Source organism: Dermacentor silvarum, chromosome 1 (assembly GCF_013339745.2).
Source record: "Dermacentor silvarum isolate Dsil-2018 chromosome 1, BIME_Dsil_1.4, whole genome shotgun sequence".
Lineage (NCBI taxonomy): Eukaryota > Metazoa > Arthropoda > Arachnida > Ixodida > Ixodidae > Dermacentor > Dermacentor silvarum.
This window is the reverse complement of record NC_051154.1, coordinates 215,848,511-215,867,147: the sequence shown is the minus strand read 5'-3', so window position 1 is coordinate 215,867,147 and position 18,637 is coordinate 215,848,511. Positions and strand designations below refer to the sequence as shown.

The 18,637-nt window shown below is 50.1% G+C and overlaps 2 protein-coding genes across 2 annotated transcripts in view; both read left to right on the top strand.

Annotated features, from left to right (window-relative positions):
- The window catches only part of LOC119436975 (nose resistant to fluoxetine protein 6), an 89,859-nt gene that overhangs the window by 16,012 nt on the left and 55,210 nt on the right, over positions 1-18,637 (top strand). The gene's annotated exons all lie outside the window — the stretch shown is intronic.
- Positions 4,408-5,278, top strand: LOC119436760 (S-phase kinase-associated protein 1). The gene has a single exon (XM_037703752.2). It carries the CDS (start codon positions 4,508-4,510, stop codon positions 4,994-4,996), a length of 489 nt encoding a protein of 162 aa, XP_037559680.1. The 5' UTR covers positions 4,408-4,507; the 3' UTR covers positions 4,997-5,278.

Below are 18,637 nucleotides of genomic sequence, written 5' to 3'. Positions count from 1 at the left end.
GGAATCAGAAGTTGGGATCAGACCGCGCCGGTGAAGAGATGTGACGTGAAGACCGAGCGTCTGCGGAAGAAGGGGATTTCCCGGCAAGCTAACCGACGAGTTCATCGAGCGTCTGCATTTCCGGAAGAAGTTCCTTCTTCGAGATTTGCCTCGAGCTATGCCGACATCGTCGGGCGAAGACCGACACGGGTGAATACGAGTGGACACTTTGTGTTCCTATTCATTCTGTTCTCTAAGGGTTGGACTCTTAGTCATCATCATCATCATCAGCCTATATTAATGTCCACTGCAGGACGAAGGCCTCTCCCTGCGATCTCTAATTACCCCTGTCTTGCGCTAGCTCATTCCAACTTGCGCCTGCAAATTTCCTAACTTCATCACTCCACCTAGGTTTCTGCCATCCTCGACTCGAGGAAAAGGTAGAGACAACTCAAAAGAAACCTCAAACCTCAAAGGGGCTCTGCCCCCCCCCCCCCCCCCCCCCCCCCAACCCCGTAGTCGGCGCCTAGGAAGTGAGCTACCAGAGGCTGAACTTGTTAACTGCAACACTTTTGGTGGCTTGGTGCATCGCACTAAGTCAATGTTTTCCCCTGCTGCTCGCCACAGAGCCCGAGTTTCAAGAGAACTCGGAGAAACGGGATGTTTACGGTCTAACAATTGACAATGTGATTAATAAGCACACGTTTGCTTTTCCATGCTCTGATCACAAGGAAACGATTATGGCTAATTTGCTGCGCTACTACGTATCAATGAGAATGCGCCAGTGTGCAAAAGAAAAAGAAATCGGAAAGTGGAGGACAACTCTAAAAAACTAAGGAAGCTATCATAGCTGGTTTGAACTATTACATGCTTCGCAATAGGAGACATAGGAGATTTCAGGTTCATGTACTTTACTGCGCTTAATTGCGTCGTCGTGGTGCATTTATTTAATTGTACACTGCAACCTTGAAAAAGTATTAACTTTCTAGCACAGCGTAATTGTATTCACAAGTTAAATGCCAATAAAACTGTTTTGTTCCTTTTATTTTGGAGACGTATCTTCGGTTCTTAGGGAGCTGAACAATAATTAAACAATTGGTGACCGCGCAACAGCGAAATTTAGTTACAGCTAGGCAATCATAAATTAACTACGTCTATAAGCCCAATGCTACCCACAATGACGTGAAAACGAAATATTTTTTTCACGCTGGACCCATGCCGGTAACAATTTTCACGCTTCCAGAAAACACACGCGTATCATTTGCGATCGGCGCTGTGTGTCAGTCTTGTCGAGATTACCCGCGCCGATTAGTAATAAACTGATTTTTGCAGGCATGGCCGGCAGACAGCCTCTACAAGCTATGAAAAACATAAACAACGTTTTAAAGGCAGAAAAATTGCGATAATAACCGACCTTTTACAGCACAGCGAAAGCTTGCGATGCCCATCTTGGAGCCCATAAAACCCTTTTCGCCACCTGGCGACTGCAGCTGGAGCGCTTGCGGCGCTTGTTTGGCCATCTCTCCGATTTTACCACCGCGGCCCCTGGGATCTGCATGTAGGCTAGTCGTATAGATCGGCATGTTCTGTGGGCTACCTACACATGGTGGCCCGATGCCAGCGGCAGCAGGAAAAAATTGGAACCGCACGTGGGTGCTCACGGTGGAACAAGACGATGTCCAACTTGGCTGTTTAAGAAAGTACTTTTCAGTTTCTTACAATTTTATGTTAAAAGGCATGTGTTTTGTGTGTTTGTATATGACAAAACTGAATATGTGATGTTGTTTTGCTACAATATATCCAAATAATACATAAAACACACATTTGCTAACTTGAGCTACCTAGTAGGTCAGAATGAGTACTTGAGCCGCAGGCACAACGCTGCAATATACCTCGCCCTTAACATTGCAAACTTTATTTGGCAACTACATATTGTGAGTCAAACTAAACATTGTATAACTCTGCAAGGCTGAACGAAAGTACAATGTAATAGCCTAAACATTCTATAACTGTTCGAAACTGATCAAGTTTTATGTTACAAATGCCTAGTGTATAATTGTGTGTAATAGTGTGTAAACAGATACCAATATATCAAGAAAAATGAATGGTGTTACACCAGTGAATTGTAAAAATGTAGAGATGACAATAAACTTCTCTTGGTGTACAAATTGTTGCACTGACCTTGGTCCCTCCATGGCGAAAGCAATTCAACAAGAGCGGACACTCCCGTAGAGCAGCGCACAAAGCCCTCGGCATTCATACCTGAACCACACTTCCGGTTTCGGGTGTGGGCCGGCGCTTTTTGGAGGCTAGCTGGCTAGCGTTACGCCGGCTGCGCCGATCGGTGCGGCATTTTCTTGCTTCTACTGCTCAACCGCGCGCTGTCCTGGTGCGGAATCGTTTTTTTTTTAGTAAAAATCATTGCGAACGATAGTTACAAGCCTCCATCGTATCTGTGCCAGGCGTAATTTCATAATGTAGACGCAAGACGCCTTGTGCAATGAGGAAACATTTACTTGGCCCTGTAAAAATGCTCGTTCCTGGCTTTTTGTTCATTCATCCCACCCTGTGACACCAGGTAAGCAGTAGTAGTTTCCGTACGAAGCTCCACCGGACGGCAGCAGCTGAAAGAAGTAAATTACAAGCATGCCATTTTGGTATACACATTATAGGAATACTGCGTGTAGAGGCCAAACTTGCGAAAGTGGTGAATAGGCGGCATTCAAAACAAAAGCAATTCGCTTTTACTTACATGGCGCAGAAAATACCCGACCCGTCCCAAACAATACCACAAAATAGGAAGAAAACATCTGATTTCCAAGCATTCCCCCATTCCCGGGCATTATTTCCTGCCCGTGCACACGTGGTCGTCAGGGTGACCTACGTCACGTAATGAAGAAGCAAACGTAAGATCCGGCGAAAACCGTGGTATAACCTTGAGAACTTGATCGAAAATGCGTCGATGACACGAAAGGTACAAAAACTATCATCAATGGCTCACACACCCTTATGTCTTACCTGTTTGCAAAAGCTCACGCACCAATTTTGCTGGCTTGCTTGCTTCTTATACCATGGCGCATACCCATTACGGGGGATTGGCCAAGAAGCCGGCGGTTAAAGGGCGGGGGGGGGGGGGGGAGAAAACTTGAGGGAAAAAGTATTGTGAGGGAACATTTGAAATTATCCAATGAAACGAACTGCTGTCAGAAACATTTTTTTTCTTATAGGAAAACGTGCGCTTTTGGAAGGAGGGCGAGCAGAAGGCAATAAATTTTAATTAATGTAATAGGAATTTTCTAAATTAATAAATAATAAATAAGTAAATTAACGCAAATTGGAATTTTGTAAAAATAATAAACCAGTAACTTAACAAGGTATTCTCCTGGTGTCACCAAGGAACTCGCATACGGCCCTGCATACGTTCCTCTGGCTAAAACCCAAACGCGGATGCCCCAAATGAGAGAAAGTTTTCGGTGTTTATAGCAATGCCAAACTTTCGGAATGGAATTTCGAAGTATTTCTTTCTCGGGATTGCGAATCGGCGGCAGTGTAATAAAAATTATGGTTGATCCCTCTTTGATAGGAAATGATAGAACACGAAAGAGAAACCTGTCTTCAAAGAAGCTGTTGCATGTTCGCTACATGAACTCACGGTCCGCTGCGGCGAAAGGCGCACGACTTGCGGGACGGCGACCGTGTTGCATGTTTGCTTTGCGCGCAGCGTCCTGTGGGCGAGCGGCGTTGAAACGTGCCAGGCGTCTCAACGCGCTGACTTTCTCGCCTTCGCTTGGCTCTAATGGTTCTTCTGTAACTGTAATGGTCCACCGGTTATCTACCCTACGCATTCCATGGCCTGCCCAGCTCTATTTCTGTCTCTTAATGCCAGCTAGAATATCGGTTATCCCCGTTTGCTCTCTGATTTACACGGCTCTCTTCCTGTCTCTCAACGTTAGGGCTAACATTTTTCGTCCCATCGCTCTTTGTGAGGTCCTTAACTTGTCTCGAGCTTCTTTGTTAACCTACAAGTTTCTGCCCCTTGTGTTAGCACTGGAAGAATGCACTGTTAGTACACTTTTATTTTCAACGACCGTCGCATAAGCTCCTAGTCAGGATTTGGCAACGCCTGCCGTATGCACTCCAAACCAATTTTATTCTTCTGTAAATTTCCTTATCATTATCAGAGTACCTTGTGAGTAATTGACCTAGATAAACGTACTCCTTTACAGACTCTAGAGGCTGACTGGAGATCCTGAATTCTTGTTCCCTTGCCAGGTTATTGAACATTATCTTTGTCTTCTGCATATTAATCTTTAACCCCACTCTTGCACTTGCTCGGTTAAGGTCCTCAATCATTTGTAGTAATTCTTCCCCATTGTTGCCGAATAGGACAATGTCAATGTTGCCGAATAGGACCGAAGGTGGCTGAGATTTGCTTCATAATCATCTGGACGTCGCCTTGCGCTTGCAGTGTCGAGGTCGCCTTTCTGCTGATTTGGTTGTGATCGGGCTAGTCGGACTTTCACTCAACATGCCGAACATCAAGCTGCAGAGCTCGGACGGGGAAGTCTTTGAAGTCGATGTCGAAATAGCAAAGGCGTCGGTCACAATCAAGACTATGCTGGAAGACCTGGGCATGGACGATGACGAAGACGAGGTGGTGCCATTGCCGAACGTCAACTCTGCCATCCTGAAGAAAGTCATCCACTGGGCCACATACCACAAGGACGACCCACCCCCGCCAGAGGATGATGAGAACAAGGAAAAGCGCACGGATGACATTTCCTCCTGGGATGCCGACTTTCTCAAGGTGGACCAGGGCACCCTGTTTGAACTTATCCTGGCTGCGAACTACTTGAACATTAAGGGCCTGCTTGATGTCACCTGCAAGACTGTTGCCAACATGATCAAGGGCAAGACACCTGAGGAAATTCGCAAACAGTTCAACATCAAGAACGACTTCACTCCCAGCGAGGAAGAACAGGTTCGCAAGGAGAACGAGTGGTGTGAAGAGAAGTGAGATATTCTGTGATAGCGGTACCCGAGCAGGCTTTGTTTAGACATCTGGCACCGCAGCATTTTTTTTTCTTCCCCTTGCCCACCCATACCTTCAAGTTCAGTTAGTTCAGTGCTTTCACCACTCTTTATTTTCTTTTGTGGCGGACTGTGCAATTACTGAACAAGACTTGAGAAAAGAAAAGTGAAATTTCGGGTTTCAGGGCACCCTGTGTACAGCGCTTTTCTAAAGGTTCTGTTTTCTGTGGTTTTTATTCATTAAAGTGAAGATGTCTACCAACCATTACACGCGGCTTTCACCGAGCTGCGGGAGCGTTTGCAGACTCCACCAGTTCTTGCTCACTTTGACGAGGACGCTGATACTGAAGTCCATACCGACGCCAGCAACGTGGGTCTTGGCGCCATCCTGGTCCAACACCAAGAGGGCACAGAGCGCGTGATAGCTTACGCCAGCCGTACTCTTTCACGCGCAGAAGCAAACTATTCCACCTCAGAAAAAGAGTGCCTTGCAGTGGTATGGGCGACCATGAAGTTTCGGCCTTACCTCTACGGTCGCCCCTTCAAAGTAGTGACCGACCACCATTCATTGTGCTGGTTGACCAATATACGAGACCCCGCTGGGCGACTCGCACGATGGAGCCTTCGTCTGCAAGAATTCGATCTGACCATCGTATACAGATCAGGCCGCAAGCACGAAGATGCGGATTCGTTGTCGCGTGCACCCACCGATGTTTGTGATCCGGCCGCTGAGGATGACAGTGGATTCCTTGGGGTCCTCGCCGCAACGGACTTGATTGCACGACAGCGCGAGGATACCGCAATCCGCGCAATCATCGAGAACCTCGAAGGACGCAACTCTCCCATACCTCGACGCCTTTCTCGCAGTCTCTCGTCCTTCTGCCTTCGAAGAGGTGTCCTGTATAAGAAAAACTCGAACAGCAACGGCAAACCCTACCTTCTCGTCATACCTGCTGACATGCGCGACGACATTCTTCTTGCCTGCCATGACGAGCCCACATCTGGTCACTTAGGCTCCTCCCGAACTCTCGCCAGAGTTCAACAGGCGTACTACTGGCCCAAACTATCTACATCTGTAAAGCGCTACGTCAAGAGTTGTCGGGAATGTCAACGCCGCAAATCCCCGCCACTGAAGCCCGCGGGGCTGCTGCAACCGATCGCACCACCCAGGGCACCATTCGATCAAATAGGCATGGATTTACTCGGGCCTTTTCCACTATCATCAGCCGGCAACAAGTGGATCGTAGTCGCCACAGATTACTTAACCAGATACGCCGAGACAAGGGCTCTACCACGCGCTACGGCTGCCGATGTTGCCCAGTTCTTTATAGACCAGATCGTTCTTCGACATGGAGCCCCGTCTTACGTGATCACTGACAGAGGCACAGCTTTCACGGCCCAGCTTATTGACGACGTATTCAAGCTAAGCTACACGAGCCATCGCAAGACCACTGCATATCATCCGCAGACCAACGGGTTGACGGAACGATTGAACAAAACCATCGCCGACATGTTATCCATGTACGCCGATGTACAACACAAGACGTGGGATCAGGTTCTACCGTACGTAACATTTGCGTACAACTCTGCCATCCAGGAGACGACGCGATTCACGCCGTTTCGTCTTGTCTATGGACGTGAGGTTCAGACCATGCTGGATGCGATGCTTCCACACGATTATGACGCGCTGCTCACCCCTGACGCTGAGCAATTTACGCAGTACGCCGAAGAAGCTCGCCAATTGGCACGCCTACACATCACGCAACAGCAGAGTGTAGATGCACGTCGCTACAATCTTCGCCATCGCCAAGTGGAATACCACCCGGGCGATCAAGTTTGGGTGTGGACGCCGGTGCGCCGCCAGGGGTTGTCAGAGAAACTGCTCAGTCGCTACTTTGGACCCTACAAAGTGCTGCGTCGCGTTAGTGACGTGAACTACGAGGTTCTCCCGGATAGTGCCATGTCACCCCAGCGTCGAAGGCAGCACTCGGAGATTGTGCACGTTGTACGACTCAAACCTTATTTCGCGCGATAGTGCGACAGCGTCTCAACTTTATGATGTACTTTATTTTTCTCTCCCTCACCCCCCACTTGTGCTTACTTTATGTTCCTTCCCTTTTTTCTTTCCCTCTACCTACGTCGACCAGCGCTAGCATCGGGACGATGCCCGTTTTTTTCACAGGGGGAAAATGCCACGAGGTCTCGAGCTGCGGCGAGCGCGAGCCAATATTCAGGCAAGGAGAGAAGAAGAAGAGGTTTTTCGTTTTTGGGGTCAGCCATCTTCCTGGCTAGTACTCGTCTCTGCCGGTGCAGGACTTCTTGCTCTGAAGGCCTTCTGTTGCACGTGACAATATTCGCCGTTTATCTTCATTCCTAAGCCTTCCCAGTCTAAGAGATTGAATACTTCTAAGCATGCAGTGAATAGCATTGGAGAGATTGCGTCTCCTTGCCTGACCCCTTTCTTAATAGGTAACTTTCTACTTTTCTTGTGGAGAACCAAGGTAGCTGTACAATCCTTGTAGATATTTGCCAATAGAGTGCCGCGAACCATGCCTTCTGGAGTGTTTTATTGTGTGTTTTGTTGCCAGCGTCTGGTACGCTGCGGGGTGAGACTAGGGATGGTCGATTAATTGTTTTATTCGATTAACGATTAATCGTTCATCCTTTTAGCCTTTAATCGATTAATCGCTTTCGATGCAGGGTTTTTCATCGATTAATCGATTAATCGAAATTTTCGCCGGACACTTTCAAGAAGGCTGAAACGCGGTTATCTACTTTTGTAGGATGGATGGATGGATGTCCCATGCCCTACTTTTGTAGGGCCCTATTTTAATATTTGAGAGGTGGAACCAGGTTTGAAACACAATTGTATGAACGTTTGATAAAGGTAATCATTACCTTGTTAATGATTAATTATAGTTGGCACTAGTGGCTTTTGACAAGATCACCAATATATGTTATAAAATGGCACTTAGCCCAGAATGAAAAAAATTGTCGGCCTTACCACTCCTTGAAGATGGTTAACCAGCGAAGATGAAACGTGCGGCCCCGGTATTAATCACTGGGTTAATCCCTAGGGTTCATTAAAGTATTTCGCAATTATGAGCCATAACCGTTGGACAAATAAAGTTTATTCCTATCCTATCCTATGAGGTTACACACACGTTCGGCTGCGACGGGGAGAACGTCAATGACGGTATGCCCGCAGTTCGCCGTTGTCGCTTGCGTTCGATGTCTCGAGTTTTCTCGATGGCGTGGTTAGCAGCATTCCTCCGCCACTGCCGCTTGCGGTTCTTCGAAATCAAATTGCTTCAAAAATTAAATCTGTCCCTCACGTAAGACAATAAATGGCTCATACCCCCTTGAGATCATAGCGCCGTATAAACGCGGCCTCCTCATTACGACGACAGAAGAGAAGTGAAACTCTGTGCTGGAATGATTAGCGGCTACGCAGTCAGCTATGGAAGCAGACGATGACGACGAACGCGGGAGCAGTGGCACGAGTGCAAGCCGAGCACGAGCACGAGCGCAACCCGAGGGGCATCAACGGCCCAGCTGCGGAAGAAGACGACGACGCTCGAGCAAATGCTGATGATTATAGTTTCGTGTACACAGGTGATTTCGCCTAGCCATATACGATTTCGCCTATAGTAGGATACAACGTTAAAAACAGCAGTTGGCAAAGAAGGCAGACGGAGTGCGCGGGGTTGTGTTACTCCGCCAGCCAATCACAGAAGCACACAAAATCGTCGTCATGCGACGTTTTCAAAATGGTGTCATACTTGATACGACTCTACTTGACGTACTTGTACTTTCCACTATAATAGTTGAGTGAAATTTTATTTTTATGGTTACCGCCTTATTTAGATAACAGGGAATCTTTGAAGTACGAACTATTTGCAGCCTCGCGGAGGAACAGTGGCTGGTGGTCATGAGGGCGTGGGCGGGGCTTCACTGCAGACTTAAGGTGTATTCGACTATAGACATATAAAGCTTCTCTTTATTAAGGTACATTGCACTAGTGAATCCCAGCACTGTACAGTAAAAGAAGAATTAAGAAAAATGGCAAAAGTGAAAGGTGAAGTTCAACAGAAATATGCAGGAAATTGCAATGTACACAGAGAAAAGAAAGTCAGTGGTTTAGGATTTTAAACCACATAATTTTTTATACAGAGCGAAGGAATGCCAATTGGCTGGCATGTTTGGGCGAAACCGACACTTACTTTGAATCACAACCAGCATGCGAGAGTATAGAACTCCATCGCTATGAAAATACATGGTCTAAGCCGGCGCGAATTCTGTGAAACATGTTTAGTGGACTGGGAGTGGCACTAGGATTAACGACTGGGTTGCCCTGAATTGTGAAGGCATTTCAAGCCTCCGCCTGGCGTGGTGGCATGTGCGATGGGGGGGGGGGGGGGGAAGAGAGGGGAGACGCTCAGGTTGGCATCACTCTGGACTCGGAAAGACAGTCGACAGTCGCTCTACCCCAGCCGCACAGACACTGCTCGTGGGCCGCCATTCCAGTACGATTTCAAAATTGTCGTGCCACTGCTGTCGAACTTTTGATAACGATTAATCGAACAGGCCTAATCGATTACGTCGAATAAATGAAAGGTGGACATCGATGAAGATTCATCGTTTTGCGGGATACTTTTAATCAATTATTCGATTAATTGTTCATCGATATTACCAACCCTAGGCGAGACGCTGACTCGTGTCTCGGCGAACGCTGACTCGTTTCTCGGCGAACGCTGACTCGTTTCTCGCAGAACGCTGACTCGTTTCTCAGCGAACGCTGGCGGCGTCTCGGTCACTGGAACGCAGCGGAGAGTGGGAGAGGGACGCGTCCGCTTGTGACGGCGGCCAGCAGAAGAAACCCGCAGACCGCCCGTGCACGTCGCTCTGTTGGCTGCTCCTTCGCCGCTTGTATCTTCTTTGAGTTTCTGCGGAACACAAGTTCGCTCCAATAAACCTTGTTTACCGAAAGAACCCTGCATCGTCCTTGGCTCCGTAACATCTGGTGGAGGTGCTGGGTACATGAACCCTAAACCCCCGGCAAGTCGCCAGGCGAGCCCAACTCGTACCAGCCGCCGACAGCAAGGTCTTCAGACGGAATTAGGACTGCTTCCCGAGAAGGAAAAGCAAGAAGACGTCGTGGCCGCCACTATGAACAACGCTGCCACCATGACCAGCGCTACCAATCCTCCCGTAATTCTTCAGCAACCCAGGGAGCCGCCAACATTTCATGGGTCACTCTCGGAGGATCCCGAAGACTGGTTGGAGCAAGTCGAACGGGTCAGGCTGTTTAATCGCTGGGATGACGAGGATACAGTGAGGCAAGTGTTCTTCTACCTTCAGGACTCCGCTCGGACCTGGTTCGAAAACCATCAGAGCTCCCTAGAGTCCCGGCAGGAATTTAGGACACAACTTTTAACGACCTTCACCACGGTTGTGCGGAAGGAGCGGGCCGAGGTCATGCTGCAGACGCGCATGCAAAACCCTAACGAAGGTGTTGTTGTGTTCGTCGAAGAGATGAAAAGGCTCTTCAGGCGAGCTGACCCTGCAATGGCGGAAGAAAAGAAGTTACGCTTCTTAATACGTAGCGTGAAGGAAGAACTGTTTTCAGGGCTTGTCCGTAATCCTCCCAAAACCGTCGCCGAATTCGTGTCCGAGGCCAGCACAATTGAGAAGGCCCTCGAAGTGCGTGCTAACCAGTATAACCGCCCTCCTGCTGGTACGGCCAATTCGAACTACGTTGACGGGACGCGGATTCCGACGGATACGCTACACGAGACCATCCGCGCAATAGTAAAGGAGGAGCTGCGGAAACTGTTCCCAACGGTGCCGCAACCCCAAGTCGCTTCGCTGCACGACGTGATGCGCGAAATTGTGCAACAGGCACTGGGGACTCCTACGCTGCCGGAACCACCCCGTGAGCCGCAGGCTATGGCCTACACTGCTGCTGTTCGCCCCCTCGCCCGCCCGTACCTCGCTGTCAGGAGCCGTCGTACTACCGTTCTTCGTCGCCCGCCCGCCCACCTACGGTGCAACGCCCAACGCCACGGAAGACCGACGTGTGGCGAACCCCCGACCGCCGTCCGCTGTGTTACCACTGCGGCGAAGCTGGCCACATATACCGTCGCTGCCCCTACAAACAACTTGGCCTGCGAGGTTTCTCCGTCGACGCACCGCGCCCCTTGCCCGGCGAACGACCGACCGAGATCGACGAGTACCTGTCTCACACCAGCCGTAGACCAGCGCGCTTCAACCGTTCGCTGTCACCGCATCCATACGGATCAACGAACCGCCACACCAACGCTGACTTCGCATGTGGAAGGTCCCCCAGCCCACGAAGGGGAAACTAAAAGCAGCAGTTTCGGGAGGTGAAGTTGCACCATGGCGAAAAAGCGAAAACCCTCCCACGACGCACCGGCGCACCAAAGACCAAGATTCACGACGCGTCCAGAGCCCGACGCTCCAATCTAACCCTGACATGACCCCCCAAGACGACGACAGCCACACGGCGCGGCGCATACCCGACGAAACCAATTCCGCAATTAACAAGCCGACGACAACGACGACGCTTAGCCACCAACCATCAACACGAACCAGCCGCGATACGACGCCCCAAAGCACACGAAACTCGAAAACGACTACTTCTGACATACAGCTATCCATCGACGGTCTTGACGTAGTCGCACTAATCGACACGGGAGCCGACTATTCAGTGATGAGCGGACCATTCGCGTCGAAACTGAAAAAAAAGTTACGACAACTTGGGACGGCCCGCACATACGCACAACAGGAGGCCATCTCTTCACGCCTAGTGGAACCTGTACTTCGCGCATCACCATAAACGACACCACGTACCCTGCTGTGTTCGTCATACTGCCCAACTGCTCCCGCGACGTAATCCTAGGCATGGACTTCTTGACCGAAAACCGTGCTATTATTGATTTGCAAGCGAAGTCGATCAGTTTCTCCGCCGATCGCACCGTGCCACCAAAACCAAGTGCCAAACAACGTACTTCTTTAAGGATTGCCGATGACCACGCCACCCTGCTTACCCGTGCAAGCCTGATGATCGCCGTCTACTCTCCAGACGCTGCTCCTGACACCGACGCTATCGTGGAGAACGACCAGAGCTTGCTTCTGGAGCGTGGTGTCTCCGTCGCAAGAAGTATCGTGCGCTTGAGGCACGGTAAATCCCACGTTCTGATGACGAATTTCACCAGGGAATATCAGCACCTAAACAAGGGCGCTTCTATTGCGCTCCTGGAAGAAATTCAGGAAGGAAGTGACGTGATCGCCGTCGCCGACTTTCAGCGCGAATCAGACGACGCCTCCAAGTCTGCTCACGTCTTCGATGTGAATCCGGTGCTACCGCAAGAAAAACAAGAAAAGCTAAGGGATTTGCTATGCCGCTACAGCGACTGCTTTTCGTTGACTTCGAAGCTACGTCATACGCCCATTGCAAAGCATCGGATAATCACCGAAGATGGCGCCCAACCAACGCGACAGTCACCTTACCGCGTTTCTGCCCACGAGCGCGAAGCGATCCGGACACAAGTTGAAGACATGCTCGGTGACGACATCATACAACCGTCGAAAATTCCCTCGGCTGCCCCAGTCGTGCTCGTGAAGAAAAAAGACGGCACTCTGAGGTTCTGCGTCGACTACCGACGACTGAACAAAATCACAAAAAAGACGTATACCCACTCCCACGAATCGACGACGCCCTCGACCACCTTTGCCACGCGAAATACTTCTCTTCGATGGACCTGACAACCGGGTACTGGCAGATTGAGGTGGACGATAGGGACCGTGAAAAGACAGCGTTTATAACACCGGACGGACTGTATGAGTTTAAGGTGATGCCATTTGGACTGTGCACGGCACCAGCAACATTCCAAAGAGTGATGGACACCGTGCTAGCCGGCCTAAAATGGCACACTTGCCTTGTGTACCTCGACGACGTCGTCGTATTTGCCCGAAATTTCGACGAACACCTTGCGAGGTTAGAATCTGTGATCGAAGCCGTCCGTACGTCGGGGTTAACGCTGAAACCTGAAAAGTGTCACTTCGCGTAGGAGCAACTGAAGTCTTTAGGTCACGTCGTCAACGCCGAGGGAGTCCTGCCTGACCCCACGAAAACTTCAGCCATAGCCAACTTTCCCAGACCGAAAGACAAGAAAGGCGTGCGAAGATTCCTCGGAATGTGCGCGTACTACCGGCGCTTCGTCGAAAACTTCGCAAAAATCGCCGAACCGCTCACGCGCTTGACGAAAGACAGCATTCAGTTCTGCTGGGAGGAAGCGCAGCAGAACGCATTCTGTGAACTGCAAAATCGCCTACAGCGCCCGCCTGTGCTTGCACATTTCAACGAGTCCGCCGAGACAGAAATGCACACGGACGCCAGTGACGTAGGCTTGGGTGCTGTCCTCGTCCAAAAGCAGAATGACTGCGAAAAAGTAATCGCTTACGCCAGCCGCGGCCTATCGAAAGAAGAAAGAAACTATTTGGCCTCGGAATAAGAGTGCCTTGCCATAATATGGGCCATTTCAAAGTTTCGCCCGTACGTCTACGGCAGGCCGTTCAAGGTGGTCACGGACCACCATGCGCTGTGTTGGCTCGCAAACTTGAAGGATCCTTCCGGCCGCCTGGGGCGATGGAACCTGCGCCTGCAGGAATACGATGTCACCATCGTTTACAAATCCGGCAGGAAGCATTCGGACGCCGACTGCCGATCACGTGCTCCTGTCGACCCGCCGCCACAGGACTCCGATGAAGACACCGCGTTTTTCGGAATTGTGACGGAAAGCGACCTAGCCGCCCAGCAGCGTGCCGACCCCGAGTTACGCGTCATGATCGACCACCTCGAAGGACGCAACGTCACCGTGCCCAGGGCGTTTAAGCACAACTCCGCTGCATTCTGCTTGAAAAATTCGGTGCTGGTGAAGAAGAACTTCGCCCCTACAACGCGAATGAAGTACCTTCTTGTCATACCCGCTGGCTTCCGCGACGAAATATTGCAAGCGTGCCTCGACGAACCAGCATCAGGGCACCTCGGCACGGCACGCACGCTCGGAAAGATCAAGGCGAAATATTACTGGCCCCGTCTTACAACCGACGTCACCCACTACGTCAAGGGCTGCCGTGACTGCCAGCGGCGGAAAACGCCGCCGACTAGACCCGCCGGACTTCTGCAGCCGATCGTTGTACCATCGAGGCCCTTCCAACAGATCGAAATGGACCTTCTTGGCCCGTTCCCCACGTCACGAGCCGGGAACAAGTGGATTATCGTAGCCACAGACTACACGGCGCGCTACGCAGAGACCACCGCACTCCCAAGAGGGACTTCTGAAGAAGTTGCCAAATTTTTCATCCACCAAGTGGTGCTACGACATGGAGCCCCTGAAGTCCTAATCACGTACCGCTGAACGGCATTCACTGCAGAGCTTATGCAAGGGGTCTTGCGCTACAGCAACACGGATCACCGGAAGACCACGGCGTGCCACCCCCAGACGAACGGACTAACCGAACGCTTCAATAAGACGATCCCGGATAAGCTGTCTATGTACGTCGACGTTGAACGTAAGACATGGGACGAAATCCTCCATTACGTCACGTTCGCGTACAATACAGTTATCCAGGAAACTACGCAAATGACTCCGTTCGAGCTTGTCTACGGACGACAGCCGACGACGATGCTCGACGCCATGCTGCCACACGTAAAAAACGACGACCTCAACGCCGACGTCCAAGCGTACCTTCAACGTGCGGAGGAGGCCCGCCAGCTTGCTCGAGTGCCTACAACGGACCAGCACCTCGTGGATGCCGGACGCTACAACCTCCGACGTCGAGACGCCGATTATCACCCAGGTGATCTTGTGTGGGTTTGGACTCCAATTCGACGACGCGGACTCAGTGAGAAGCTCCTGCGACGGTATTTCGGGCCGTACAGAATTGAACGACGTGTTGGCCAACTCGTCTACGAGGTCGTCCCCGACGGTGACTCCGGAACATCACGACGACGCACGCGGCCCGAAGTCGTCCACGTGGTTCGCCTCAAGCCTTACTACGCCAGAGCACGGACTCTTCATTGTTTGGACTACTGTTTTAGCATCGGGCCGATGCCCTTTTAAGGGCGGGGTAATGCCGCGAACCATGCCTTCTGGAGTGTTTTATTGTGTGTTTTGTTGCCAGCGTCTGGTACGCTGTGGGGCGAACGCTGACTCGTTTCTCGGCGAACGCTGACTCGTTTCTCGCAGAACGCTAACTAATTTCTCAGCGAACGCTGGCGGCGTCTCGGTCACTGGAACGCAGCGGAGAGTGGGAGAGGGACGCGTCCGCTTGTGACGGCGGCCAGCAGAAGAAACCCGCCGACCGCCCGTGCACGTCGCTCTGTTGGCTGCTCCTTCGCCGCTTGTATCTTCTTTGAGTTTCCGCGGAGCACAAGTTCGCTCCAATAAACCTTGTTTACCGAAAGAACCCTGCATCGTCCTTGGCTCCGTGACAATAGTCACGTATGCATCCTGTAGTCCTTGGCGCTTGTCGTTAATTATTCTCCTGTGTTTTGTTAAAAGCCATCTGATTTGCACTGTGATGTGTTTAGCCGAAGTGTGCACGTGTGTTTGTATCTGCCTTGCTTGAAGGATATATTTTGTTGTGTTTTGACAACTCTGGGCTCTGACTCGGTCTTTGGACCACAACCGGCGTTTGCTGGCGCACCAGAGGGCCCCTTAGTAATTGTCCTTGCTTTCGTGTGGTTGTTTTTGGAAGCTGATAAGTCGGCTTTGGAATTTGGCCCGGCGTTGGCACCTCGATCACGGGGTGTGTGACAAATAGCTATCGCAATAAAATGTTGAAGTGAGAAAATACGGATGAGGTAGCCGCCGCTGGTGCTTCTGATGCGCTTGTCCTCCTGTTGCCAGGATTTGCAGAAATAAAGGGAAAGGATGAATTAAAAGATGTGCACGTCCGCGCCAACAATGATGCAGTAAGCTTTTAGCCACAATAAAATTGTAAGGAAAAGGTAGAGACAACTCAAAAGAAACCTCAAACCTCGAAGTGGCTCTGCCCCCCACCCCCGTAGTCGGCGCCTAGGAAGTGAGCTACAAGAGGCTGAACTTGTTAACTGCAACACTTTTGGTGGCTTGATGCATCGCTCTAAGTCAATGTTTTCCCCTGCTGCTCGCCACAGAGCCCGAGTTTCAAGAGAACTCGGAGAAACGGGATGCTTACGGTCTAACAATTGACAATGTGATTGATAAGCACACGTTTGCTTTTCCATGCTCTGATCACAAGGAAATGATTATGGCTAATTTGCTGCGCTACTACGTATCAATGAGAATGCGCCAGTGTGCAAAAGAAAAAGAAATCGGAAAGTGGAGGACAACTCTAAAAAACTAAGGAAGCTATCATAACTGGTTTGAACTATTACATGCTTCGCAATAGGAGACATAGGAGATTTCATGTTCATGTACTTTACTGCGCTTAATTGCGTCGTCGTGGTGCATTTATTTAATTGTACACTGCAACCTTGAAAAAGTATTAACTTTCTAGCACAGCGTAATTGTATTCACAAGTTAAATGCCAATAAAACTGTTTTGTTCCTTTTATTTTGGAGACGTATCTTCGGTTCTTAGGGAGCTGAACAATAATTAAACAATTGGTGACCGCGCAACAGCGAAATTTAGTTACAGCTAGGCGATCATAAATTAACTGCGTCTATAAGTCCAATGCTACCCACAATGACGTGAAAACGAAATATTTTTTTTTACGCTGGACCCATGCCGGTAACAATTTTCACGCTTCCAGAAAACACACGCGTATCATTTGCGATCGGCGCTGTGTGTCAGTCTTGTCGAGATTACCCGCGCCGATTAGTAATAAACTGATTGTTGCAGGCATGGCCGGCAGACAGCCTCTACAAGCTATGAAAAACATAAACAACATTTTAAAGGCAGAAAAATTGCGATAAGAACCGACCTTTTACAGCACAGCGAAAGCTTGCGATGCCCGTCTTAGAGCCCATAAAAGCCTTTTCGCCACCTGGCGACTGCAGCTGGAGCGCTTGCGGCGCTTGTTTGGCCATCTCTCCGATTTTACCACCGCGGCCCCTGGGCTCTGCATGTAGGCTAGTCGTATAGATCGGCATGTTCTGTGGGCTACCAACACATGGTGGCCCGATGTCAGCGGCAGCCGCAAAAAATTGGAACCGCACGGGGGTGCTCACGGTGGAACAAGACGATGTCCAACTTGGCTGTTTAACAAAATAGTTTTCAGTTTCTTTTCTTGCAATCTTATGTTAAAAGGCATGTGTTTTGTGTGTTTGTATATGACAAAACTGAATATGTGATGTTGTTTTGCTACAATATATTCAAATAATACATAAAACACACATTTAATAATTAGAGCTACCTTGTAGGTCAGATTGTAGACATAAATATAGGCTGATGATGATGATGATGATGATGATGTAGGTCAGATGAGTACTTGAGCCGCAGGCACAACGCTGCATTATACCTTGCCCTTAACATTGCAAACTTTATTCATATTATTTGGCAACTACAAACATCTGACAACGGCACAAATTGCTGTACTGACCGAGGTCCCTCCATGGAGAAAGCAATTCAACAAGAGCGGGTACTCCCGTAGAGCAGCGCACAAAGCCCTCGGCATTCATACCTGAACCACACTTCCGGTTTCTGGTGTGGGCGCGCGCGTTTTGAAGGCTAGCTGGCTAGCGTTACGCCGGCTGCGCCGATCGGCGCGGCAATCTCTTGCTTCTACTGCTCAACCGCGCGCTGTCTTGGTGCGGAATCGTTTTACTTAGTAAATCCAGGGGTCCTTGCGCTGCTCGGAAGCGATGGTGGGAAGGTCGATGGAAGACACAGTCAACCGAGATATATATGTCGTCAGCAAGGGAGAGCGTGATAGGGCATCGGCGTCCGAGTGGTGTCTTCCGCTGCGGTAGAGTACGCGGATGTCGTAGTCTTGCAGGCGAAGTGCCCAACGTGCAAGACGGCCGGACGGATCTTTGAACGACGCCAGCCAACATAGTGCGTGGTGGTCCGTGATGACATCAAATGGGCGGCCATACAAATATGGCCGGAACTTATTAAGAGCCCAGATGATGGCGAGACATTCTTTATCAGTCATGGTGTAATTATGCTCGGCTTTCGTAAGCGTTAGGCTAGCATAAGCAACGACATACTCAGGGAACCCTTGCTTGCGTTGCGCGAGGACAGCGCCAAGGCCAACACCGCTGGCATCTGTGTATACCTCTGTAGGGTCGTAGTGGCGGAAAATTGGGGGGGAGTCAGCAAACGACGAAGACTCGTGAACGCCTCTTCGCACTCTGATGACCACGAGGTGAGGAGCCCGTTGCTGCCTAGGAGCTTCGTCAGGGGCCATACGATGGCGGCTAAATTCCGAATGAAGCGTCGGAAGTAGGAGCACAGACCGATGAAACTGCGCAATTCTTTGATAGACGTTTGCTTGGGAAACTCGGCAACGGCGCGAAGTTTGTCGGGGTCGGGGAGAATGCCGTCCTTGGATACAACATAGCCAAGTATCGTGAGTTGCTGCGCAGCAAATCGGCACTTCTTTATGTTTAATT

Excerpts from the sequence above, each read along its gene's own strand:
- LOC119436760 (XM_037703752.2), top strand. The coding sequence starts at position 4,508 with ATGCCGAACATCAAGCTGCAGAGCTCGGACGGGGAAGTCTTTGAAGTC.